The sequence below is a fragment of the Apus apus genome, chromosome Z (assembly GCF_020740795.1).
Source record: "Apus apus isolate bApuApu2 chromosome Z, bApuApu2.pri.cur, whole genome shotgun sequence".
Classification (NCBI taxonomy): Eukaryota; Metazoa; Chordata; class Aves; order Apodiformes; family Apodidae; genus Apus; species Apus apus.
The window spans coordinates 30,356,504-30,384,047 of NC_067312.1; the positions used below are offsets into that span (position 1 = coordinate 30,356,504).

The window sequence follows — 27,544 nt, forward strand, 5'->3', positions numbered from 1 at the left end:
AAATGTCTCTATAAAAATTATCTTATTTTTAAAAACAATCTTTTCATGTCAGTAATTCATACTGCAAAAGTTTTAAGAAACATTTTCTGAGTTTTGGAAATTGGATTTAAAATAACAGAAATTATTTTTTTTGTCTTTTGATAGTAATGGAAAATGAACTTGCATAGGACCTAGTTTGTATTAAACCTAGGATATACAGACGAGTATGAATGCCAAAAGAGAAAAGACTAGCAGAGGAGCTTTATGCATATGCAGAAACAGTAATTTCACCTCTAAACAGAGATCATAAGCAGAGTGTACTTACCCAACATTTCAGGTTAAATGTGAAAGTATAAGGGCAGGAGTCCTCTTATCTTTGTAGAAGAGTGTGTTTATGTAAATGGGGATAAAATGACCTTCAGGCTTGCATATATTGTGGCAGTGGGAAGTGCCGGCAATGCAATGTTTTTTAAAAGAAGAAAGTTCCTAGTGCTATTCCTGAAACAAATTATTAAGGTACCAGACAATATTAACCATTTCCAGAGCAGGTAATATGCCGTGGCATCCCTCGAGGACATTGGCTAAAAAATTTCCACTCGGCTGGAATGAGCTGTAGGCATGGATGATCTATTTTAGTCTTACTGTTACAGAGGACTCTATACTTCAAAAAAGAAAATAAGTGAAAGCAGTCAAACAAATGAAAAACAAGGCACACTGATAGATTAGTTGCTCTTTAATAAGAAGTGTTCTGGAGATTCAATCTGTATTGCAAGATAGTTAAACTAATTTGCAGTTTCACTGACAAGTAGAAAAGTAATTTTGGAGCATGTTACTGAAAATAGAGGTGGGCAAGTACAAGAAAAACAGTTTTCAGAAAAGTTGGAGCAGAAGCAGCTACATAGAAATAGTAGCCAATGTCATTTAGAATCAAATGTAGAATAGATTACCAGTATATCAAAGAGGTTTTGACAGAAATGTGTGCACTTTGAAAAAAACCTCAGTTGTACTAATGTGCATCCTTCATGGAGGAGACTGAGTGGTGTAACTATGACATCTTTATCTAAAACTGACTTTATATCACAGTAAATAACACTAGACAGTGTTTATATGCTCAGGATATTTTTTATATAAATACACAGATATATATTTATTTATGTATGCATAGGTATGTGTGTATGAGAGATCCTTGTCTCAGGATTTTCCATTTTTATATTTGTGCATTGAACAGCTTGGCTAATGAATGTGATTTAGGTTGCTTCCATTGAGTAAACCTGACTTTGAAGAGGTAATTTTTGCTAAGGGGAATGTGAAGTGGCTTCAATGGGATAGGTCAGTGGTGAAAACTCCGAGACCTATGCATTATTTCCGGGTCTGATAATGACTAGCTGTGTGTCACTTTGGATGTGATGTTTTAACATCTCAAGTCCTTGTCCTGACCTTTGTTAGAAAATGCAATTTCTTTTTATTTTTTTGTAAAATGTTGCTTAACATAACAGTCCCCACAGAATTAACTTGTCTGAAATGTACTCCAATGACAACAATAAAAATGTGCTCTGGTTAGATAGAAGGAGATATTTTGAACCTGTGTTCACGAAAATATTTTTATTGCTGAAAACATGCTGACCTTGAATTAAAAAGGATAATGCAAATTTTACTTTTCAGTATTCATATATTTGAGCCAAACCTGCCAGTTCATGCTTAATAATCATGAAAGTGGAAATCTCTATGCACATATTTGACTTTGATGCATATATTTTGAATGCATGACTTCTCTGCTTTCAAACTGACATTCTGTATTTTGTTGTTGTCCTGATTTGAGCCAGGATGAAGCCATTTTTCCTACCACTTATTTTTTTTAATTCAGTAAGGAAATACAATTTAAGACTGGTGTGAAAGAAATAAGTAGGAATCGCAAGATGATTAGCTTATTTTTTTTCTCTAAAAGCAAACAACGCTGAAACATTCTAGTCCCTGTAAAAGAAGTCCTGCGGAAGCTCTGAAGGAAAAATGATAGTTGCATCTGTGTAAAAACTGGATAAAAATGCCTGTTTATATGTAAAATTAAAATATTAGGTATGGAAGTACATTACTATCTGATAACATTTCTTCAGCTTGATCTTTCTGTTTTAGTGTATACTTGCTAGTTTGAATTGTCTTGATCGGATTTCTTTGAGTTAGCATTACCATTTGCCCATTTGTGATTGTTTTCCAAAGGTAGCAAATGATTTTTTACTTTGTTGGAGTGATGTAATAGCAAAATCTGTAACTGACAATATTGTGTGGAATCCTAAAATGCTTGTTAGAGGAACAGCTTAGTTAGTCTAGTGTAAGATATGAATTAATTTTTCAAGTAATGTAATTCTTACATGGTAGATGCATGCGTATGAAAGTCATCCTGCTTTGTTGTATGTTACTTTAAAAGTTTGCAAGCCAATGCTTGTGAAATCTTGATTTGAGCACCATATAAAAGAATGAATATAATGAGCGGATCAAAGAAAATATCATTGAGCCTTTGGGCAAGCAGAAGTTCAAAACCAAAACAAAACCATATATTAAAAATGTCTGTTGTTGTTTGAAAGCTGTTACATTTTCAAATATAGAGATTTTTCTTTTTTTAGATAAAATAATGCATTCAAAGAATGCTCAGAATTACACAGCACGCTAATGAACACTGATATGACTACAGGCTTCTTTGAAATTCCCAATGACTTCATTGCTAGCACTTTAGAATCTTCTGAGGGATTTTCATAGACTTTAGGCAATTCTGTAGTATTTTAAATAAAAGTGTTAAGTTTACAATTGGTTAATCTGCATGTAGCTTTAATCTTTAATTATGAGGTTTAAATTATGTTAAAACCAGTATATCTAAATTAGTGCAAACTCTTAGAGTAATAGAATTATGCCCTGCAATTTTATTAGGAAGTTAAATAGACTAAAAAATCTAAAACTCTGTAAAATAGTTGTATTTTTCCCATTTTAAAGTCCAGAATAAACTTATTCATACTGTTTACACCAAATAACAGTGGACTGTCAATCTTTTTTTGTTGTTGTTGTGATTGAAGATAATTTTATATCATGGACTATAAAGTTTTTATGAAATATTTTTTACTATTTCGTGAATTGGTATTTCAACTGTATGTGTCCTATTTTTTCTTTCTGAATTTAAAGGTTATCCCACCAAAGGAGTGGAAGCCAAGAAAACATTATGATGATATTGAAGATTTGTTGATCCCGGCTCCAATTCAACAGATGGTCACAGGCCAGTCGGGGCTCTTCACACAGTACAACATTCAGAAAAAACCAATGACAGTGAAAGAGTTCAGGCAGCTGGCAAACAGTGACAAGTATGTCTATGGATAGAGAGACAAGTATTTCTTTGTTCCTATATAATAATTTATTGGGATTGTTCTAGACAGCTTGTGATTCCTTCTCTTACTTAGCAGATCTCTTAAGTCGTGGAAGGGTAACACAATGTGAATCTTGTTTGTGTTTCTGTTGTTGAAAGTATCTGTCACTGTGGCATCACAGATTCACAGAATCTTAGGGGTTGGAAGGGATCCTGAAAGACCATCCAGTCCAACCCCCCTGCCAGAGCAGTATCACTGAGAGCACATCACACAGGAACGCATCCAGACGGGTTTTAAATGTCTCCAGTGAAGGAGACTCCACAACTTCTCTGGGCAGCCTGTTCCAGTGCTCTGTCACTCTCACAGTAAAGAAGATTTTCCTCCTATTTATGTGGAACCTTCTATGCTCCAGTTTGCATCCATTGCCCCTTGTCCTATCACTGGACATCACTGAGAAGAAGCTGGCTCCATCCTCCTGACACTCCCCCTTAACATATTTGTGAAAGTTGATGAGGTCGCCCCTCAGTCTCCTCCAAGCCAAAGAGACCCAGCTCCCTCAGCCTTTCCTCATAAGGGAGATGTTCCACTGCCTTCATCATCTTTGTGGCTCTGCACTGGACTCTTCTCAAGCAGTTCCCTGTCCTTCTTGAACTGAGGGGCCCAGAACTGGACACAATATTCCAGATGTGGCCTCACCAAGGCAGAATAGAGGGGGAGGAGAACCTCCCTTGACCTACTAACCACACCCTTTCTAATGCACTCCAGGATGCCATTGGCCTTCTTGGCCACAAGGGTACATTGCTGGCTCATGGTCATCCTCCTGTCCACCAGGACCCCCAGGTCCCTTTCTCCTACACTGCTCTCCAGCAGGTCAGCCCCCAACCTGTACTGGTCCATGGGGTTGTTCTTCCCCAAATGCAAGACTCTACACTTGCCCTTGTTAAATTAAATTGAGTTTCTCCCTGCCCAAGTCTCCAGCCTGTCTAGGTCTTGCTGAATAGCAGCACAGCCTCTGGTGTGTCAGCTGCTCTTTCCAATTCAGTGTCATCAGCAAACTTGCTGAGGGCACACTCTGTTCCCTCATCCAGGTTGTTGATGAAACTATTGAACAGTACCGGTCCCAGTACCGACCCCTGAGGGTCTCTACTAGTCACAGACCTCCAACTAGATTCTTTCCTGTTGACCACTACTCTCTGACTTCTTCCCTCCAACCAATTCACAATCCACCTCTCCAACCGATCATCCAGATCACACTTCTTCAGTTTAGCTATGAGAATGCTGGAAGCAAGAAGGCATTTGGAAAACTGGAGACGTGATGCTTTCTGTCTGCCTTTTTTCTTTGTATTCTAAAATGCTTATATTGAAAATAATGAAGATGGTGCAGACTCATATGTGAGTTTTATTTTGAGTACACTTAATAATGTTAAATATTGAAATTTTTTTTTGGCCTAGATACTAGAATGGCCTATCATAATGAAAACTGAATGGGAATAGTTTCTGGAAGTTGAGTCAAAGGATCCTAGAGAACAGATACTTGCATGTAATGAAGGAAGGTAACACTGCCCTAGTTTGAAGGAAAGGTTCTCACATAAGTTAATTTAAGAAATTGAGAAGGTTATCAAGATCAGAAAAAAACTAGGCTGTGAACAGCTTTTAAACAGGCTCCTCAGTAAATGTTCCATAATGTCCATGCCTTTGTTGAAATGCAAAAGGGATCTCTGTTTTTCAGTTAATAAGGATAGATATGTTTCTGCCCATGTATTACTAGTGAAAAATTGACGTTATCGCACTTAAATTTTTATTTCTCTGTTAAGTGGGAATGGGAACTTATTTTGTTATGCTTAAAATTACTCCTTCATTAAATATAAGAGGGGAGAATAAAATACAAAACCTGTATGATATCTGATGCAATTTTCTATGTTATCTGTTCATACATGTTGGAAGTCTACATTTGATTAACCCATGATAAAATGAGAGACTAGTTTCTTAAAATAGTTACATGATGCAAAAATACTGTGTTTTAATATGTATCATGATGTTAGTATAATTTATTATATTCCTTATCTTAGAAGGCATTTTGGAATTGTTCCTGATTTCAGTTTTCATATTTTTTGCTGAAATAAGTTGACAACTCCATAGGTACAGTTAAGAGTAGTTGGGAGGGCTTCTTGTCTATTACTAGCTGTGGGTCTTCCTAAATACTCATTACTGGTCTTGAGAAAATGTGTCATAAAACCTCCCATAACACTCCTAATGCAGTCTATAGTTCTTTAAACTGTAAAGTACCTGAGAGTCCTTATTATCCCATAAAAATAATATTGTTTCTTAATGAAGAAGACTTCTCTGTTAAAGATTATTTTCTTGAGTATTGCAATGTTATCTATTTCCTTTAGGAAAAGAGAAGGGCCATTCATATCTAAATTGAATCATAGCTGCCTTTTAAAGGATTGCATGTGCTTGTTATGGTGCATTGCATCTTTTATTTACTTAGTCATTTGCAATTCACCATTGAACCAAGTTACTTCTCCAACTTGATCTCTTGGAAATACAGGCATACCTGCATCCCATACTCAAGATACTTGCCATGGCAACTGAGTTAATGTGTCCATATTGCTCAGTGCCAAGCAGAAATGCTGATTTCTGGAACCTTACAATGAGAAGCAACCTTTCTTTTCTAAGGCCTCAATGTGGGAGAACAGAGGCCTCACAAAGGATCGTGAGGCAAAAGCTATTGATGGTTGTTTTCTATGGTAGTGCACATGTTGTTTCCATGAGATTTTACATGAGATTTAAACCTTCCAAAATATATGCGTAAGTATGTTTACACATATAAAAGTATGGTTCCTTGTGCTACAGTGAAGGAGTAAAAAGAAAAATTCCCTTAAATATATAATTTTTTTTTACTACGTAGGGTAATTTTTGGTATTAGCTGTTTGAAACATTGTGCCTTTTCTCAAAAGGTTTTTCTGGGGAAAGAAAAAGAGAAGAAAATCCTTTTTTGCTTGGCAGGGCTGTTACTTGGCAGAATTAGTACATTTGATTTGTTCTAAGACAGGCTTGTAGAGCACCTGCCTCTGAGTCTTTGCAGAGCTGGAAGTGAGGCAGGAAAATAACAAATATTAGTAATTTAGTGGCCTTTCCATGTATCTCTTTTTATGGAAGAGAAACAAAAGGGAGGGCATCAGCCTGAGTGTAGTCAGTAGATGAGCTGTTTAGCTGCTGGAGCCTGAAGAAGATATTACATGGGTAGGTGTATAATTTGTTACTGTAGCCTTCAGGTAGGAGGTTACAGGGTCTGCAGAATTGTGAAATGGAGAATTCAGGACAACTAATAATTCCTCTATTTCAGTGAATTTGAAATGAAGTCCTCTGTTACAATTCAGTTTGCAGGGTCAGAGATACAGTCCGTTGTGAAGGTGGTTGTTGAAAAACTGCACTGAACTTTTGCCTATCTCTTCCTCTGCAGATACTGCACCCCAAGATATGTAGATTATGAAGATCTGGAGCGTAAATACTGGAAGAACTTGACTTTTGTGGCACCAATTTATGGAGCAGATATCAATGGGAGCATTTATGATGAAGTATGCATAGCTTTTTATGAAGTTTATCTGTTCCAGCCCTCCTTTAAAGGGTACTGTACTTAGAGGATACATTCTTGCTTTGTGACTGACAATCTGTCTTTCCTATGAAATCATTGTGTTACTCACTTTAAAGACTCCAAGTAAGGCTGAAATCAATTCTGCATCTGCAAGAGTCAAACGGTTCTCTCCTTAGACAGTAGAATATTGCTACTGTTCCTGATGATAAGACTCTTTCTTGATTTTGAACTCTGCATCTTCAGAACTTTGAGATTCCTTTTTTTCATTTATTTGTTTATTAACATGTCAGTATGTGTGTTTTCTGTGTAACTCTGTGGAAATTTAGTGATACTTCAAATAACTTTAACATTTAAAGATTAAATACTATATTTCTTTCTCTTCTGAGGAAGATTGTTAGGTTCCATGCTTGGAATGCCTGTGGTTTCCTGAAAATGTGCTTGCAATTACTGTGTATCTCTGAATTAAAACAGACTAAATGGAAACTTTCGAAAGAAATGAATTTTGCTGGTTACTTGCCAAGATCTCCACAAATAAAAAGGGACTCTTAACACTGATCTCATTATCCAAAGAATTACAGAATATCCATTTATACCAGTGAGGCTATGCAAATAGCTATAGGAACTGGATTTCGAAAGGATTATTTAAGAAATGAGACTAAAAGAAGAAATGTTAGCATTTCAAAAAAAACAGTGTTCTATGTAACTGCCTCTCCAATTAGTCAATCAATTAAAAAATAAAATAAAAGATTAGAATTTCCCTGTGACAAGTCGTCTGAGGCTCTACTAATGTTTCATATTTCTTCATAGATGACAGATTACTTGAAGACTCTGTCCAAAGATAAATATGGTCAGCGAAGATGCAATTCAATTTTTTACACTGGATTATGTGATCTTCAGAAGATAGCTATAAATGTCCAGTGGTCTATTGTTTAGAGAAAGCAGCAAGACTCGATTATTTGGTTTGTCTAACAGTTGTGTAAAATTTTTTTGGAAAATAAATGGGGATTCTGATTTGGCCTGTTCTTGTGAAGAGACATTCTAGATATTTGTTGCTTTGTGGAGACAAAATGGGGCCCAGGAAAGCTGTGTTTCTTTCGAAAAATAGAAGCTTGGTCTTTTTCTTTGGTATTTTTTTCTGTAATGTTTGCAGTTAATGCCTTCTGGTGTAGCTTTTTACAGATGTACACTTTGCTTTTTATTCTCTTTTCTTTGGTCTTTAGTATGTTAAGGCTACAGTTTCATGAGCAATATTTCCAAAGAAAAGAAAATGGAGTAATACCCAATTTGAAGTGCTGACTGGTCAAAGAGGATGTCAGAGATTTCCTTCTCATGGAATTGCACTCATTAAATTGGGAGGCTGAGGAAGCGGGATCAAAAAAGAAAGGTGAAGCGAGAAGCGCAGAATTCAGCAATCCTAACTCAGATGTTAGGTGAATAGGAAGGGGAGACAAAGTACAGAAACTTGCAGGGCGTCTGAAATAAAGGAGTGTGAAAGAACATAGTAGTAGATAGAATTAAAAGAAAACAAATAAACAACCTTAATGGCTATGATTAAATGGGTATTGAAAGTAAACCAAGAACAAAGGAGAAATGGTGAAAAGGAGTGTTCACTGAAGAAAGTGTGAACAGACTGAGCAGTTAGTGTGAAAGCCATGTCACGGTGTACAGCCCAGTGGGGTTTATAGGAAAATAAGGAAAAACCCTTGGTACCAAACTGTTGGTGAGGAAGTTACGGATGCCACTGATGAAAGTATTTTCTCTTAGAATATTTTTGCTGAAGTTAATTTTTGGCCAGCAGATGGTGTACTTGTACAACTAATATTTTTCATGTCTTACACTTGAAGATGGTGCTAAGAAATAATGCTTGGATTCTGTTTGGAATTAGAGGTTATTCTTATGTAATTTATTTTGCTTCAGGATTGTCATTATTGGGGGAAAGGAGATGAATAGATGGAGCTGACATTTGGGGCAATATGCGGCAAAAAGGGGATGGCTGGATTAATTTGTCATAGCAGCCTATTTGCAATAAAAACCCCAAATGCCTACTTTTTACAAAATGCATTTAAAGAAAACAGTGTGTTATACATGTTACCTTTAATATAGAACTCCAGGCAGAACTTATGTCAGAACTTCAGGTAGAAAACCACCAGGAACTTAGCAAAGGTGCAATGTCCACGTGTACTTGGGCCATCAAAATCAGTAAGAAATGTTGCTCTGCTGGAAGTTCTTATTCTTAATTTTACATATTTACCAATTACATTTTCTTTTCCACATGATAACGTTCAATTTTACATTGAGACATCTCTATGTGAAACACGATGAAGCCTCTATTTTTGGTGTTTATAATATTCAAGAAACAGCATGTTGTTATTTGTGGAATCCAGCACCTTGCTGGCATTAAACCAGAGAGATGTAGATCTTGTAGTATTGTTAGCTTGTCTTATGTAAGCAGGTGGCAGATTCTGAGGGATTTGGAAGGCAGGGCAAAGTTTTAAAGCCTGTGTTATATGGAAGAGCCAATATAACCCAACAACAAAACCAGGAACAAAGCTATCAATGTATGCTTTGAAATTTGACAACTGCCATAAATGATTCAAAGTTTACCCTTGCGATGTTTGAGTTATTCCAGAGTCTGTATTTGTATTGTTATTTGATAGTTTTGAACCTGTATGAAGTCATTATGAATAAGGGGATAAACTGAGAATAAGTGTTCTGTATGCTGTATAGAGCTTTATAGAAAATAAATTTAAGATAGTTGAATATTTGCTTGAAAGGTTATTCTCTGTATGCATTTTAATTTCTGTTACATTTAATTACAGTGCTTTTTAGGAGAATGGTAGTGTAGATGACTCAAGAAAAAGCATTGCACTAAGGAAGAGATTGTAAGGTTTGTTATTTGTGTTATGTTTATGAACACTACTAGATAAAAGTTCAGGGTTATGTCTATTTGTTGTTACAAGGTCATCTGGACTTGAATGAAAATTAACATTCCTGGAAAAGTTTATAATATCAAGCACCAGTCTCAATACCTGCAGTTGTTAAACTGATTAATGAATTGAATATGAACACCCAGGAGTTTTGGTTGTTTAGGAAGTTTAATTGAGAAGTGATTATTAATTTTTTATTATGTTATTACAGGAAAGCTGTCTTCCTTGTGAGTTAGCATGAATATAATGCCAACTTGAGCCAGCCTGTGAAATAGTTGCAAAAAGTTACTCTTTCTTTTTGGAAGGGAAAGGAATAGCAGTATTTTGGTTTCAATACCATATATTTATGAACTTTATTAACCTTCTATTAACTTACGTGGCAGTTGTACCTGTGACTAAATTGAAGAGTTCAACTTACCTACTTTTTCTGTTCAATCCCAGTACTGGTAAACTCGTTAGGCATTCCACTTCCATGCCCCTTCTGACTGTTGTTTGAATCAAATCACCATTCACTGTGGCCACAATTTTTTTCCTTGTTGTATGAGATACAAGGTTCTCAAATCAACTGTTTCTGCTTCCCAGGCTTTTTATTTCTTTTAGTTAATTTGAAATTGTCTTTGTATGGACTGATGAGGAAGATGTATGAAACCCCTGTGTGGACTGATCTAGCAATTAGGGGTAATAAATCTGTGGTTTCAAAACAACTTCCAAAGAAAAGTGACTGATGGAATGTTCATAACGTGTCATAAAACACAGCTGACTTCAGTGCTGTCAATCTCATTTGCTATTCAATAGAGAAAAGACAAGGTTTGAAGAAGCATGTGTAATTATTGTCTTGTTTCTCTACTCTTTTTCTGTTCTTGAGAGAACAGCTAACTTGATTTTAAGGTAGCATCTGGACATTACATGTGGAGTTTGGATTTAACCATGAAATGAGTTAGGAATGGCATCTGAGTTGTAACTTAAGCTAAAGCTGCAGGACAGCAGCAGGTTTATGCAATCCAAGAGTCTGCAGACAGGATCACTAACAGCTTGCTGATCAAAGTTGTCTGCTGCACCTCATACTCGCAAACAAGGAAGGACTTGCTGCAGATGAGAAGGTAGAAGGTAGCCTTGACTGTAGTGACCATGAGATGGTGGGGTTCAGGATCTTGAGAGGAGGTGTCAAAAGAGAAAGCAGGTCCACAACCTTGGCTTAGTGGTCTTCTTGGAAGGTGCTTGAGGGGTAAGGCCCAAGAAAGCTGGCTGATATTCACCTCTTCTAATCTAAGGAGTGGTCCATCCTAATGAGCAGGAAGTGAGACAAAAAATGCCAGGGGTCTGCATGGATGTGCAATGAGCTTCTAATGAAACTCAAGCATAAACAGGAAATACACAGAAGGTGGAAGTAGCGATGTGTAACCTGGGAAGAATATAGAAACACTGTCCAAGTATGCAGAAGTGCAATTGGGAATGTCAAAGCCTACCTGAAATTGAATCTGAGAGATGTTGAGGGCAAAGGGAACAACTTTTATAAATGTACTGCAGGGATAAATGCTGGGTCCAGTCCTGTTTAACATCTTCAGTAATGATTTGTTTAACTTGGGTTTTGCCAGGAAACTTTAGATTGGATATTAGAAGAGATTCTTCACTGGAAGGGTTATCAAGCATTGGAACAGGCTGCCCAGGGAAATGATGTAGCCACCATCTCAGGAGGTATTTAAAAAATGTGTAGGTGTGGTGCTTAGAGACATGGTTTAGTGGTGCAGTTGACAGTGTAACAGTCAGACTCGATCTTCAGGGTTTTTTCCAACATAAATGATTCTGTGATTCTATGTGAGATATGCTTAAGTGTTTGCATCTAATGTGCATTTCCAAAAAGGGTCTACTTGCTTCTGTTTTTACCTGCCCTTCAAAAGGGTGCTATAAAGCAGTGGTCATATTGGAAAAGATACTGAGAAGAAAATACAGATCAAATGGGGGAGATTTATTTCAAAATCTGTATGTTTATGGTGCAGAGATTCTGTTCATAGCGTTTTTTTGTTTGCACTTTAAGGAAGCAATAAAAGCTTTGCAAGTTTTTTATTGTGTTCATTGATGTGAGTGAGTGTTGGGAGAGAGCAGTGGGTGACCAGGCATGAATCCTTATCTGTGTTTTTCCTGCTCCATGTCACTCTGTATTTTAATTAGTGTTTTTTAAAATTTATTTAATTTTTTAATTCCTATTTAGTATTTGAGCTGTTACAGTCAGACATAGGGTCTTTTTAATCCTGGTTGTAGAGCAGATACTGTGTTTGCCAGGTTAATATTGAAATGATTCTACGAGATTATCACAGGAAAAATAAACACTGAAAAACAATTGTGTGTATTATGTATACCTACAGAAATCCTGTTCGTAAGCATAGAATAGATCCCACTGGCTGATGTGTTGAAGTAAGTGAAAAGGTAGTATCATGTTAGTATTGTAGGTACTTTGAAAAAACGGAATTAAGAAAAAATAATTTCATTGGGAGCCTGTATGATTTTAATCTGCCAAGAGGTCACTGTGTACAACCATGAGCTTCTCTTTTTACAAATCTAGTGAAAGCTACATTTTTCTTCATGTCTTTGAGAAAGAATGGGTCAGCTGCTTCTGTAAACTGTTCAGATATTTGAGTACTGCTTATGAAGTGGCCAATTTTATCTCCACATTGCATTAAAAGCTAGTTCAAAGGCTCTTGAAAGAATAATTAGAATTCTTGATAGTATCTACAGTAAGTAAGTTTGAATCATGTACAGAATTAGTGAAGATTGGAATAGCAGTCTTTATGTAAACTACTATGTACTTTACAATATTTCTCTGAAGAAATACAAGGTATGTCTAATATGCGTAGCAATGACCATAGATAGTAAGATGTTTCAAGCTTGTATTTCTTTCTTATAGGAGAGAGAGAAAATTATGCTATTTTTCAGCTTTTTTCTTGATGTTTGTGTGGTACAATTGTCAAAGATGACAATTATTCTTTAAAGAATTTGCCATCAAAAGTGTGGATAAATTAGAAATACTGTATTTACACATTTCCTTGAAATGATGATACTGTAATGTTGTGATATTCTGAGCAGAATAAATATTTGATATTTCCCTAACATTGAATAGATTATAGTGCCTAGTTAAGGTTTTGTATTTTAAGAAATTAGCAGCTACATCTCATGGTCAAGTGATGTGTACTGGCCTTCTACTAATGAGCATAACCTGCAAGTACGTAATTGACTTCTGAGAAGTATCGTTATGTATTGACCTGTTACACTATTCTTTTAGAGCTCCTGTCATCTGTTTACATTTTCTCAATTGTAAAGTTTAAGAACAGTTATGTAACTATTGGAAAATGGAAATTATATTTTACTTAAAAATTCATATAAGCATTTTACATAAGGTTTTGGAAAGGACATGTATGTGAGGGGAAGTAACAGCTTTAATAATAATTTGTAGCATTTCAGCAAACATCTCCTTTTGAGCTAAGACTACTTGTCCAAAATAATTTTTAGGAAAAGAAAATGGCTATGCATCTTGCATGTAGAGGTTGTGGGTTGTGTGTTTGGTATCTCTGATATTTTGAAGCAAGCTTTATCTCCTGGGATTGTTTTCTGTGGGAGTATTTGCTTTTGTTTTAGGGGAGATTATTGGTGACTTGACTTAACAGAGGATGGAAAGATCAGATGTGGTTTAAAAAAACCACGAGATAATTTATTCTCATAACTATCACTTAATTCTTAGAAAGACATGAGTAAGATTTCAGGATGTTATGGTTGCTAAAAGCTTACAGGGGTTAAAGAAGGTGACTGGACAAATAAATTGGTAGAAGCCCATGGGGTACTGTTAAGTAGAAGGATAAGACGCCTGTCTGGAGAAACATTCAAGCTGCAAATTAATGTGAGCTGGAAGTCTATTCTAGGGAAGTAACTGCTTTGCTTACACTGTTTCTAGTCTGCTTTTGGCCACTGTCAGGTGGGGTATACTGCCTAACTTGACAGCTAAATATTATCTGGTGTATTTATTGCTGTTTTTTAACTCTGTATGTGTCTCTGTGCCTACATGGTGGAGTCGTTGCTCTTATTTTGCTGTGTTAGTTTGCTTCTCCAAGTTGAATGCACAATTTATGATAAATTTTACTTTGATTAAAGAAAAGAAAATCTGTAAATTAATTTGAGGGATAATAAGTTAAAATTGCTTCTTAAATTTTATTTTTTACAGCTTTACTACCTTGCTGATCATTATGGTTTTTAGATTTGAAACTGCAATTTTTACCAGTGTTAGCTATCATATTGGTGTTTAGTTTTTTCTTTGTTAATGGTAATAAAATTATTTTAATTTTTTTAATATATTTTAAATGCCTGTCACATAGGTACATCTAAGCCAAATCTTCCATTTTAAAGAATAAAATTTGCTGTCTTGAATTAACTAATTCTGTAAAATGCTTTACTCCTTTGTAGATGTTCCAGATAACTTACAGATAGTTTTTCTTACTAAGTGAAATACTCCTAGGAGACAGCCAGAAGTGCTTGTTCAACGAGAAGGTTGAATTTCACACAGAACATACCATCTTGTTTATCAGTTCTAATTCCTGCATAAGTAACATGCTTGACAAAAAATCTCAGGAAGTGAAAAGTGAGAGAGTATTAAATGTTCATTACTTCTTACTTTAACATGTATTCTTACTTTACCACCTGCCCAATTATTGGATGTCACCATGTTTCTTGGTCCTAATCAGCTGCATCAGAACTGCAGTCTGCCATCAATTCATTCCCCAGATTTGAGTAAGACTACCAGAACTGTACAGAGTTCAATGATGGGGAGTGCAGAGCGGGTCATTGTTAAGGGTATATTTAGAGGCTGTCTTCTGAACAAAGAAACTTGCTTGAATAGAGTTTATAATAATTCTGAGTATATTTTTTCTTTCTCTGACTGAGAGAAATGGTGCCTGAGCACCGTTTAATGTCTTCCCTGGAGGTGCTAATAATTGCTGTTATAATGAAGTCTAATGTCTTTCTCTTCAGTTTTGTAGCTTTGATCTTGGTTATACTGACTCTTAGGTTCTGTATTACCTGAAGTTAGAATTGCGCTTTGTGCATGAATCTGAAGTAAAACAAAAAATGACTTTTTGAATCACTTTCTGAATGGCTTTTAATATGCAACTTTTATAGGCAATAATGCAAGGAAACAGCTGAAATCCCATGAAGTCAATAGATTTCTTCTGTGGTATATTTCTTATGCAGTACAACATTATGGTTAGAAATACCTCTGAAGTGATGTAATGGTTTTAGTTTATACTTTTCAGAGAAATGGTAAATTTCTGCATGAAAATTAAATTCTTAAATAATGTTTCTTACTACTAGTATTACTTTGTAAGTAATTAAAAAGCAGAGAGAGGCTCAGTGAAACTTAGTGGTTTCCAGCTATGATCTCATGAAAGATTTTACTGACAGCTGTTATTTCCATTGTGTCTGGTGTGTCAATCCATGTTAGATTTGATGTATTATGTGTTAAGCAGATAAGAACTTCCTTACGTTGTCTGCTCTGAACATCTCAGACTTAGAACCTGGTCTAAATCTTACAAAGGTCAAGATAATTTTTTTTCAAGTAACTTCAACTGTCTTTTGAGAGTGCTTATGAGTTTGTAGTAATAGAAAGTCTTTTGAAGGGCTAGATCATGTGTCTATCTCTAGGGTGAGACTATTGCATAAAATTTCATTGTGTTATACATTTATTAATGCATTTATTATGTATGTTTTTCAGGGTATTGAGGAATGGAATATTGCCCATCTTAATACAATATTGGATGTTGTAGGAGAAGACTGTGGAATATCTATTGAGGGTGTAAATACACCGTATCTATATTTTGGCATGTGGAAAACAACATTTGCATGGCACACTGAAGATATGGATCTCTACAGTATTAATTACCTCCATTTTGGAGAGCCAAAGTCATGGCAAGTTTAAATTTTTATGAAAGACTATTTCATTTATCTGTTTGTTTCAGCTGACTAAATGAAACAGATGGGATACCGTTGCTTCACAGTGATAAGTTTTACTGAAAAGCTAAGATAGGAGTTCTGTTTTTTCTTTTTAAATTGAGTATGCTATAGACATTGCAATAATACATTATTTTATTTTGAAGGAAAGACTAGTAAGGAAATAAGGCTTATTTGAGTTCAACAGAAAAAGACTGCAATGAAGGAATATGAGAGATAACAGGAATTGGGAACCCCAAGACCGAAGGAACTTCTGTAAGGCCTCTTTTAAATAAGCTTTTTTAATTCAGTTGTCCTTGGGGACTGCCTAACATGTTTTGTATTAAACATGCATTTATCGCTTTTTTGAAAGAGCTGTATTCTAAACTCAGTAGGCCCAGTAGGAGATAAGATTCTGTACTAAAGGTACTTCCTAGATACGAAGCTTCTGTAATCTTTTCTCCATAATCTTGGAGCCTTAACAGAGAGGCGAGTAGGGTTAATGTTGTGTGTACAGATTGTGGCATACTTGTATTTTAAAACAGATGAGAAAAATATTTTCCTTTTGATAATAAAATCTTACTTTTAAAAAATGCTTGTGAAGATAACCAAATAATTAAAAAGCTACATAAAATATATGTTATGCTTGGATCGGTTTTTGCAGTTTCTAGTAATCCAAACTTAGAGACAAATATTGCAGCTGGTAAATCTGTAAAACATCAGAGAGAGAAGGTAAACTATTGTAGTAAGCAGCTGAGGAAACTACAGTTGTTTAGTCTGGAGAAAAGGAGGCTGAGGCAGGACCTTATTGGTGTCTATAACTACCTGAAAGGAGGTTGTAGAGAGGTGGGGGTTGGTCTTTGTTCCTGAGTAGCCAGGGGAGGGTTAGATTTGGTATTAGGAAAAATTTCTTCACTGAAAGGGTTATCAAACACTGGAACAGACTTCTCAGGGAAGTTGTATAGTCAGTATTCCTAAAGGTATCTAAAAGGTCAGTGGATGTGGCACTTAGGATGTGATTTAGTGGTGGACTTGTCAGTATTAGGTTAACTGTTGAACTTAATGTTTTTAAAGTTCTTTTACAACTAAAATGCTTCTATTGTTCGTAATAAAACTGAACTTTAGTAAAATCCTTATTTGTTTTTTCTGGATTTTGTACTGGATTCTCTTTTCTTTGCTATGCAAGGTAAAACTTAAGTTTTAGTCAAAGTCCAACAAAGTTGGTGGCCATTTTGTAATGTAAGCTGAAAAGAAGCTGGACACAAGATTATGAAAAAATATGGTCCTAAAAGGTTTTAAATATGCTGAAATTCTCCTATTAGCTAGCTAGTTCACCAAGAGTGAATATTTTTTTCCTCTTAGTGATCTGAGTTTTGGAGTTTTCATGTTTAATTTGCTGTGCAATAGGCCAAGGATCCAGTCAGAGTCATAGTTATCATAGTATCACAATATCGTTCTGGTTGGAAAAGACCTTAAAGATCATCTAGTCCAACCACTACCCTAACTCTGCTGCATCCACCACTAAAACCTGTCCCCTGGCACCACATCTGTCTTTTTAGATGTCTCAAGGGCTAGTGGCTCAACCACCTCCTCAGACAGCCTGGGTTACCAAGTCCAACTCCCGCTCCAGAAGAGGACAACCCCAAAGTTCGCACCATGTCCCCGAGGTTGTTGTCCAAACACTTCTTAAATATTGTCAGGCTCGGTGCCATTACTGCTTCCCTGGGGAGCCTATTCCAATGCTCCGCCACCCTCTGGGTGAAGAACCTCTTCCTAATGTCCAACCTAACCTCCCTCTGCACATCTTCCTACCATTCCCTTGGGTCTTATTGTTGGTCACCAGAGAGAAGAGGTCAGTGTTTACTCCTCCTCCTTCCCTTAATGAGGAAGCAGTAAGCTGCAATGAGGTCTCCCCTCAGTCTTCTCTTCTCCAGGCTGAACAGACCAAGTGCCTTTAGCCGCTCCTCATTCAACATCCCCTCTAAACCCTTCACCAACCTTGTGGCCCTTCTCTGGACACTCTCTAGTAGCTGGACACTCTCTAGTAGCGTCATATCCTTTTTGTACTGCTGTGTCACTGGAATTTGGCTGGTATTCAAGACAGATGAATTTGTGTTAAAAACCCTCAGTGTTCTAATAAATTGTGTTAGAAACCCAGTCTGAAGATCCTGGAGACAGACTTTGGGGCTCCTAATGTCTGATACCACAAAGATGGTATCCTTTTATTGGTTCATTTCTTATCTTTGAGACAAGATTTGTGGCAACAGTGGGAAGAAATAAAGGATTGGGGAGTAGATGTTACTACAGACCTTGGCTGAATGCAATGATGAAAAGTGCCATTTTGTCTTGAATTAAACATTTCTTGGTAATTTTAGATTAGCTAAATAAAATGACATAACCCAGTTAAATTGTGTAACATCTTTTTGAGAGGTATATTGAGAACTGAGTTGTCCAGTTTTGCATTTTTTGTAATACTGATAAGTACTTACATATTTATGTGTAGAAATGGTAGCACATGGCTGCAGGTTATCACAAAAATGTGGTTACTTGTACTTTTGGAAGAGTAACTTTTTAGGAAGTTACCATTCCAGTTAGAGACAGTTAAAGCAAAGAAGTCTCTAGTTTGAGTTTTTGTTAGTCTTAAGCACTCTCTGTTCATGTTTTACTTTATGAAGTTGTGTATTTAATGACAAACAGTACAGTATAAAATGGTATACATGGCGTTTGTCTCTGGTAGGATGTGAAGGATGTAAACATATAGTTTAGATTACTATTTATATGCTGATGGATGTGTAATACGGAGTTGAGAACAGTCACAAACACATTGAAAATACAAATGGAGAGGAAAAAAATGTATTTTTGTAAAACTGAAATTCTGATTAAAACTGCAAATATTGAGCATAGTCAAGCTGAAACTTTGTTTAACACCATTTGCAGTGGCTTGTCAGTAGGAATGGGTTTTGTCACTGTCACAGTTTGACTCATCTTAGAGCACACATTTCTGAGGTGCAGAGGGTCTTCCTTCTATGCAGCAGTTTCAGTTGTAATAGAACAAAAATGTTTGTGCAGATGAGAGCTTGAAGTAGGGGGATGTTGATTTGTTGTGCAAAATGAGGGGCCTAGGGTCCTTCACTTGTTTTTCTGAGTGAATTGTCATGTGAGATGAAAGACATATGTGTTTACAGGGTAGTAAAAGAAAAAAAAGCAGTATGTGGATTTGGACTATGTTATACAGCTAAATGTGCCTTTTTGCGACACTGAAGCAGTTAAAATCAATAATAAAACATGACTAATACCTACAGTATATCAATGAAGTGCAGTAAAAAAGCTTTCAGAAAAGCAGAATGAAATTACAGGTTTTCAAGTTTTTTAACTCTGATAAACATTAAAAATAATATAAGGTTAATTTCATCTCTTTTTATATTGTTACTTACTTGTTATAGATAGCCTAAGGAATCTTAAAAAAATAATTTATTGTAAAAACATAGTGATTCCAAGGTACATATAATTATTTAGTTTAAAGAAAGTGTATTTCTTCATTAATTTTCTATCTCTAATTGTAACATTTTTACAATGACAATCCTTTTATTTCACAGCATTGTCTATAGGAAAAAAAGAGAAGTGTTTAATGCTTGTATTTTTCTGTTGAACTCTTGTGTGTTATGAAGCACAGTAGAATTCAAAGAAATTAAACCTGTGTAACTTATGTGTTTTTATTTAATTTGGAAACTGAAAGTATATGTGTCTTTTTTAACTGGAGTGGTGTAATTGCATCAATACTGTCAACATGCATGATTTTAAATTGTGATATGATATTCTTGAAGTACATATTACAAAATTTAAAGCTAAAATGTTCTCAAAAAAATCCTATTTTTTTGTCATGAAATGGTATAATTTTTTCTATATAATGTGTTGGTCTTCCATCTTTTTTGGCTTCTGTATTTTAGATATTTATCATACAGGAAGCATGGTTTGTGTAGTAAGTATTTTTTTTAGCTTTTAATCCTTTTCTTTATGTAAATTTTAGGTATGCTGTTCCTCCAGAGCATGGGAAAAGGCTTGAAAGACTAGCTCAAGGTAATATTTTCAATATTTCCATATGTAAGATCTTTGAAGGGCAAATTTCCAGCAAAGTGAAAGACATTGTCCTTGTCTTACCTACTGTGTTTTGTTACTTAATATTGTGTGACTTTTATCTGTCTATGGTATGATTTCAAGCAAGGAACACTTTCTAGTACTCTGAGGAATTCTTAAGAAAGAAAATAGTCTTTTTCTTCCCCCTTAGAACTTTATTTTGTGATGGAATTTTTAGGTTGCTTAAACTTATGAAAATGAGGCTTAGTATTTTGTTGTTCATTAGATTTTCTTTGCTAGGTTCTTTTCTTCCCCTGTGCCCTTGCTTTTTTCTTGTCACACTTTCCTTTTGTTGGTAACTTTTGAATCTCAGCCAAATTTGATACAAAGCTAGAAAAATTGGAGACAGTTGAGTTTCCAGAAGTTTCATGAATGGTAATGGCTGGGATAAAGGATGGAAACCTGGTCAGTACCCTTGGGAAGGGGCAAGCAGACAAAACGTATGAATGCTAAATCCTATTTTTAGCATCCTACAGGCCAGTGAGCAAGCATATGAATGCAGGAATAATTAGGCATGTTTCTTGGCCTGGCAGTCCATGTTTTATGGCCTGCTACTAACCATATTATATAAGGAATGCTATTGAAAGTTGATAATTATATACCTTGTATCAGGGTCAAATTCTGAAAGTTTTTGTAGATATGCTTTTTGTATCCATTTTATGTGCATATAGGTGCATGACTTTTTGTGATTTATTTTTAAACTCTTGCTGAGAATAGTAAGAGGGCACGTTATCACTGACATGTGAAAGTAAAGATATATAAACTTGCAGTCTTAAAAGTGTTTCTCAGATAGATTTAAATGTGGATAATTACGTTGACTTCTATATTTTCCCATACTTTTAATTGAGAAAGTTGCTTTCCAGATTATTTTTCCAACTTGCGAGGTATAGAACTCTTCATACACATACCTTGAAGTTTTTGCTTTTTACTGGTAACAAATTGATACATGTGGTAGACTGGGCAAGTGGCACTGACTTACGATAGGATCATCCAAATTTATTTTTAAGAGTTATGGGAAGTGAGCAAGGGGTAAATTGGAAAAGGTGCTGAGAGGGCCACTAAGACTGGTGGAAAAATTGCCTTTTGTTTCAATAATTGTTGGTAACCTCTAACTTTTGAATCTGAAAAAGTGTCAAATAAAGGAAAGGGGATATGATAAAGACCTGTGATGACTAGCATTGAAGTAGTAACTGGAGAGTGATTGGTCACTGCATCTTCCAGTACAGCTAGAGACTGTGAATGAAGAGCCTTAACAGGTTTGATAGAATCACAGAATCATAGAATCTTGGGAAGGTTAGGGTTGAAGGGAACCTTAAAGATCATCTAGATCCAACCCCACTCCGTGGGCAGGACACCTCCCACTAGATCAAGTTGCTTAGAGCCCCATCCAGCCTGGCCTTGAATACTGCTGGGGAAGGGGCTTCCACAGTCTCCCTGGGCAACCTGTTCCAGTGCCTTACCACCCTCATAGTAAAGAATTTCCTGCTAATATCTAAGAGGTGCTACGCTGGATCTTGTCCTCACCAACAAGGAAGGGCTAGTGAGGGACATTAAGCTCAAGGGCAGCCTAGGTTGTCGTGTCCTTCAGGGGTCAGTACTGGGACCAGTGCTGTTTAACATCTTTGTTGGAGATATGGACAGTGGGGTTGAGTGTATCCTCGGCAAGTTTGCTGATGATACCAAGCTGGTGGTGTGGTTGGCACCCAAGAGGGAAGGGATGCCATCCATAGGGACCTTGACAGGCTGAAGAACTGGGCCGATGCTAACCTCATGAAGTTCAACAAGGCCAAGTGCAAGGCCCTGCACCTGGGTCAGCACAACCCCAGGCATAAATACAGGCTGGGGGGAGAATGGCTGGAGAGCAGTTCTGAGGAAAGGACTTGGGCGTGGTAGTAGATGAGAAGCTCAACATGAACTGCTGGAGCCCAGAGAGCCAAACACACTGTGGGCTGCATCAAAAGAAGTGTGGCCAGCAGCGCCAGGGAGGGGGTTCTTCCCCTCTACTCTGCTCTGGTCAGACCCCACCTGGAGCACTGTGTCCAGTTCTGGTGCCCTCAGCACGAGAAAGATAACGGAGCTGTTGGAGAGGGTCCAGAGAAGGGCCACAAAGATGATCAAAGGCCTGGAGCAGCTCTGCTATGAAGACAGGCTGGAGAGTTGGGGCTGTTCAGCCTAGAGAAGAGACAGCTCCAGGAAGACCTTATAGTGGCCTTCCAGTACCTGAAGGGGGCCTACAGGAAAGCTGGGGAAGGGCTTGTCATCAGAGAAGACAGTGACAGGACAAGGGGTAATGGTTTTAAACTGAGAGGAGATTTAGGTTAGATAGGAAGAAGTTTTTCACTGTAAGAGTGGTGAGGAACTGGAATGGGTTGCCCAGGGAGGTTGTTGATGTCCCATCCCTGGAGGTTTTTAAGGCCAGGTTGGACGAGGTTTTGTGCAACCTGGTCTAGTGGTAGGGTTCCCTGGTCTAGTGGTGCGATTCCCTGCTCATGGCATTGGGGTTGGAACTTGATGATCTTTAAGGTCCCTTCCAACCTCAATGATTCTATGATTCTATAATCTAAATCTCTCTTCTTCAAGTTTTAAACTGTTGCCCCTTGTCCTCTCACTACATGGCAGTTAAAAAGTCCTGCCCCAGCTGTCTTGTAGACCCCCTTCAGCTGTTGGAAAGCCGCTATAAGATCACTGCGGAGCCTCCTCTTCTACAGACTGAACAACACCAACTTCCTCAGCCTGTCTTCATAGCAGAGGTACTCCAGTGCTCTCATCTTTTTTGTCGCCCTCCCCTGGACTTGCTCAAGGACCTCTATGTCCTTCTTGTGTTGGGGGCTGCAGATCTGGACACAGTACTCCAAGTGGGGTCTCAAAAGAGCAGAGCAGAGGGGCGGAATCACCTCCCTCAGCTGGCTGGCCAGACTTCTTTTGATGCAGCCCAGGACAAAGTTGGCTTTCTGGTCTGCAAGTGCACATTGCTGGCTCATGTTAAGCTTCTCATCCACCATCACTCCCAAGTCCTTCTCCGCAGGGCTGCCCTCAATCCGTTCTCCTCCCAGCCAGTATTCATGCATGGGACTGCGTCGACCCAGGTGCAGAACCTTGCACTTGGCCTTGTTGAACTTCATGCAGTTTGCACAAACCCAGTTCTCGAGCCTGTCAAGGTCCCTCTGGATTGCCACCCTTCTCTCCAGCGTGTTGACTTCACCACACAGTTTGGTGCCATCAGTGAACTTGCTGAGGGTGCAATTGATACCACTGTCCATGTCGGTGACAAAGGTGTTAAACAGTACTGGCCCAATACAAACAGAAGGAGATGGTTCTGTTCAAAGTATGAACTCCTCACTCTTCATGGTAGACTGAGCAACACTGGCAAAAAAATCTGTTAGGGAAGCATAGGAACTTTTTGATCAGCAACTTCTTGGAAGTAGATTAGTCGGAGTAAGCAAAGATTTCATGCTATATTTAAACAGTCTGTACATCCACTTTCAACATTTGCTGGGAACAAGATCTGTGGGTAGATAGCTTTTCATTTTATGTGGTATGGCTGCTCTGGCATTTGCTACTGATGTCATGTTGGTTAGTTTTCACTGTGCAGTGTTTTAAAACTGTTCAGATTTAAATGTTCTGCAGTGGATATCAACTGTTTTTTTTTGAGAATGAGTTAAGAGAATTGGCAGTTTCAGCATATAAACTTGCATATATTGAGAAAGTATTATGTTTGAAAATAGTGACCTGAATGTGCTTAGGCCTCTTATTGCTGATAATGGTGGCCTAATACACTAAGAGGAATGGAACATAAAGCATGGGGAGAAGTGGGAATCTTAAAAATCACTGTCAGAATCTCATAAGTTATACTGGGAGAACAGTGTCTTAATATCAGAATGTCAGAATCAGGATTGGCTAGTAGGCTAAATGGGACTTAATAGTTTCAGTGTCACGCAGCATAATAGTTCATAGTTCCAGAACTGCTGGAAGAAGGTAGGAAAGAAAGGGATCTTGCTTCAGGTACACTGGGACCAGAACCCAGTTCCTTGGTCCTTACTGATCATTGTATTTAAAGAAGTTGTCCAGGCATGTCACTCAGCCTTGGTCTGTGCATATCTGTGTGGAGGTTGTCTACTAGTACTGTTAATTATATATAAGTACAAGTTAGAAAAATCTGTGTGGTGAATGGAAAACTTCTTTATTTGATGAATCATGTGTATGATCAAAATTTAATTGCTTTTATTTTAGAACTGTGTTTTGAATAATAGCAAATAAAATACAGAATCAAATACTGAACAGTTAAGATTAGATTGCAAATAGTTGTTTATTCTATTATATTCAGTAGAAAACTACATATACATAGAGAGATGTTTATTTTAACAGCAGTAAGAGATAGGTGAGTTAGTTTCACAGACAATTCTCTCTGACATTTCTTAGAATCTTAGTATTTTACTCTTCTGGAATGTTTTTCTGTTTGTAGGTTGTTTTTGTGATTTTTTTTTTTTTTGGTCCAGCTAAACCAGTAGGTTGTTGTTTTTTTTTAAATAAAAATACCCAAGCAAACATTTCTGATTATTTCTATGCTGTGGAGATTAAGACCTCTTTGATCTTCTACTTTGCAACTGCTGCATGGTAAAATAAAGCCTGAGTTTTAAGGTATCTTGAAAAGGTGAAAATGTAGATGTCACGGTCCGACGGTGTTAGTAACAGATTGCTGGAGGCCAGGATGTTTCCGTGATGTTTGTCCATAAGCTGCAAGACTGCAAGTCACTAATAGTAAAAAAATACTAAAACATAGTAGTGCCAGTACTGCTAAGAAAACTACTTCATAAGAAATGCTTCTTTTATGTCCTTCTTTTATGTCCAGCAGACATATGTTGACTTGTTAATTGTCTACCACCATGTGTTTTCACTAGCTTAGTAGGTAAACCTTGCAGACTAGTATTGATATCTCCTTAGATTGGTTGGCCTTAGACTTTTGACTTGTACTGTGAAGCAGCTATAGCTCTTGACAATATGGTTATTAAAAATGTGGCTGCAGTTCTGTGGCTGTTCAGATACCATATTTTTAATCCTATTTTTTCATGAGTGCAACATCGGAGGTAAAAAACAGTAGTTTATTCAAGAAGGTTAGCTCTGATGGCCAGATGCCTACTGAATGGATTAAAGGCTCCTAATTAATTAAAAAAAAATAATGAAATAATGTATTAAATGTGATAGATTATCTAAATCAAGGCAGCAGTTGATACGTAAAATTAAAGAAAGGCTAGAATATTTCCTGTTTTCTTGCCTGCACATCACAGTTACCACACATGCCTTTTGTGCATGAGTGCTTGCATTTTTGCTTTCCACTGAAATCTTGATTGACTGTGGCACCTGCAAATTCTTTATCTGAAAGACATTAGACTTGCATCTAATAAATGTCATAGTTTGATTTTGCCTTTCAGCTGCTTTCTCATTTATGTAGGTTTTTTTAATTTTATGTAGACATAAATGTATTAAAAATCTGAAGTGAGCTGTTAACTGCAATTTTTATACTTGTTGTTTATGTTATTCTGTAATAGCATGGTTTTCATAAGGATTTTTGGTACCACAAAATGGTTTAGAAAATAAGTAGAATAGAAACAGAGTGGCAAACCAGAAATGACAGTTTGAAGGATTTTCAAGATCTTTTAATGGTTCTTTTAACTACAGAAACTATTTTAGAGAGGTGATGACATCTATCTATGGTGTTCAATCATGTTAAAGAAGAAATTGAAGTACAGTTTAAAACGTCAGTGTGTAGGGGTGCTATAAAAAGCATTGTATGGTGTATAGTATTAATTTATTTAATGCAGACCTTTATCTGTTACATATGAGAACAAGTGTAAATAGTTTTTGGAATTAAATGTGATGTAGCACTTGCATAACTTCTAATGGCTTCTGTATGTGAAAACTTGAGCAGCTGAAGGTTTGAAGTATGTCTCAATTGATGGTTATTTGACTCAAGTTAGTCACCCTCCTAATTTCTCTAATGTGCATTACAGAAAGTTAACCCAAAGTAATTCAAATCACTGCAAGTTAATTTAAAAAATATATGAATTTGTATTTCATAGAATCAGAGAATCTTAGAATCATAGTACTATTCAGGTTGGAAAAGACCCTTGGGATCACGAAGTCCAACCATCATCCCTACTCTGCAAAGTTCTCCCCTAAACCATATCTACAAACACAACACCCAAATGACCCTTAAACACATCCAGGGATGGTAACTCAACCACCTCCCTGGGCAGCCTATTCCAGTGTCTAATCACTCTTTTTGTGAAAAAAGTTTTCCTAATGTCCAGTCTAAACCTCCCCTGTTGCAGCTTGAAGCCATTCCCTCCTGTTCTTTTTCTAATTACCTGTGAGAAGAGAACAGCACCAACCTCTCTACAATGACCTTCCAGGTAGTTGTAGAGACTGATGAGGTCTCCCCTCAGCCTCCTCTTCCTCAAACTAAACATTCCCAGCTCCTTCAAGTGTTCTTCATAAGATTTATTCTCTAGGCCCATCACCAGCTTCGTTGCCCTCCTCTGTACTCGCTCCAGCACCTCGATACCTCTCTTGAATTGAGGTGCCCAAAACTGGACGCAATACTCCAGGTGTGGCCTCAGCAGTGCTGAGTACAGGGGGACAGTCACCTCTCTGCTTCTGCTGGTCAGACTACTTCTAACACAAGCCAGGATGCCATTGGCTTTCTTGGCCACCTGGGCACACTGCTGGCTCATATTCAGCACAGGGTTTTTAAAAAGCTTGAGTAGGACTTGCAGTTTGGTGGATACATGCATTCTACCTGTAGTTTATGAGGTTATACCCAAATATTATGCTACCAAGTGCCCAATCACATACTCACCTTGTGTACTGTTCTATATCTGCTATAGGTGTTGCGAATGTCAGTGTTTCTTTAAATCATGGGTTGGAGAATTTTCAACTGGATGGTCTATTTCTCATGGATGTAAATCAGTGAGAAACCTAGTTCTGTTTTACCCTTATTTTGATATTCCACATCAGGTCCTATGAAGTAACTGTTTTGAATTGTCATTTTGTGTTCTGTGTAATCTCTTCCAAGAAGATAGTGTGCAGATGGCTAAGTACTGAGAAGAGTTGTAGAAGAGGCCTACCATGGCTCAACGGACCATCTGAGAAGCTGAGATTGCATGCAAATTCTCACAAAGTACCTGCTTTTGTAGAACTGATTTAAAGTTAATAGATTACTATTAATGGATTAAATTAAGATTTCATGTGTCTCATAAAAGCATGACTGTGCTACAGAACTTGACCAGGAGTTAAGATTTTAAATAGATTTTAGGTGTGGGTTTTATTTTAATTTTGGATGTAAGATTTCACGGAATATCCATAATTAACTGTTTGTAAAATAATATTTATAACATCAGCTTGGTGTTGTTTGAGAATGTTTCTGTTGTTTTTCAGGCATGTCTTGAATTGGCTTGCATTTAATGTATTTGCAAGGGTTTTGGGATGTTTCTAATGCAGTGTCCTCTCTATTCATTGTGCTATAAGGTATTTTTTACATCTGCCAGCCGATTTTCTCACAGGTATTTTCTTTCCTGAAGGAAGAGCTTGTGTGA

At 37.0% G+C, this 27,544-nt stretch overlaps 1 protein-coding gene across 8 annotated transcripts in view; it reads left to right on the forward strand.

The window, feature by feature from the left end:
- The window catches only part of KDM4C (lysine demethylase 4C), a 272,401-nt gene that overhangs the window by 16,811 nt on the left and 228,046 nt on the right, over positions 1-27,544 (forward strand). For all 8 annotated transcript variants that reach the window (XM_051642757.1, XM_051642760.1, XM_051642762.1 and 5 more), the window contains exons 3-6: positions 3,148-3,323; positions 6,793-6,907; positions 15,604-15,797; positions 19,846-19,895. In XM_051642757.1, the coding sequence (XP_051498717.1) occupies positions 3,148-3,323; positions 6,793-6,907; positions 15,604-15,797; positions 19,846-19,895 (535 nt within the window). The remainder of the gene's footprint in view (positions 1-3,147; positions 3,324-6,792; positions 6,908-15,603; positions 15,798-19,845; positions 19,896-27,544) is intronic.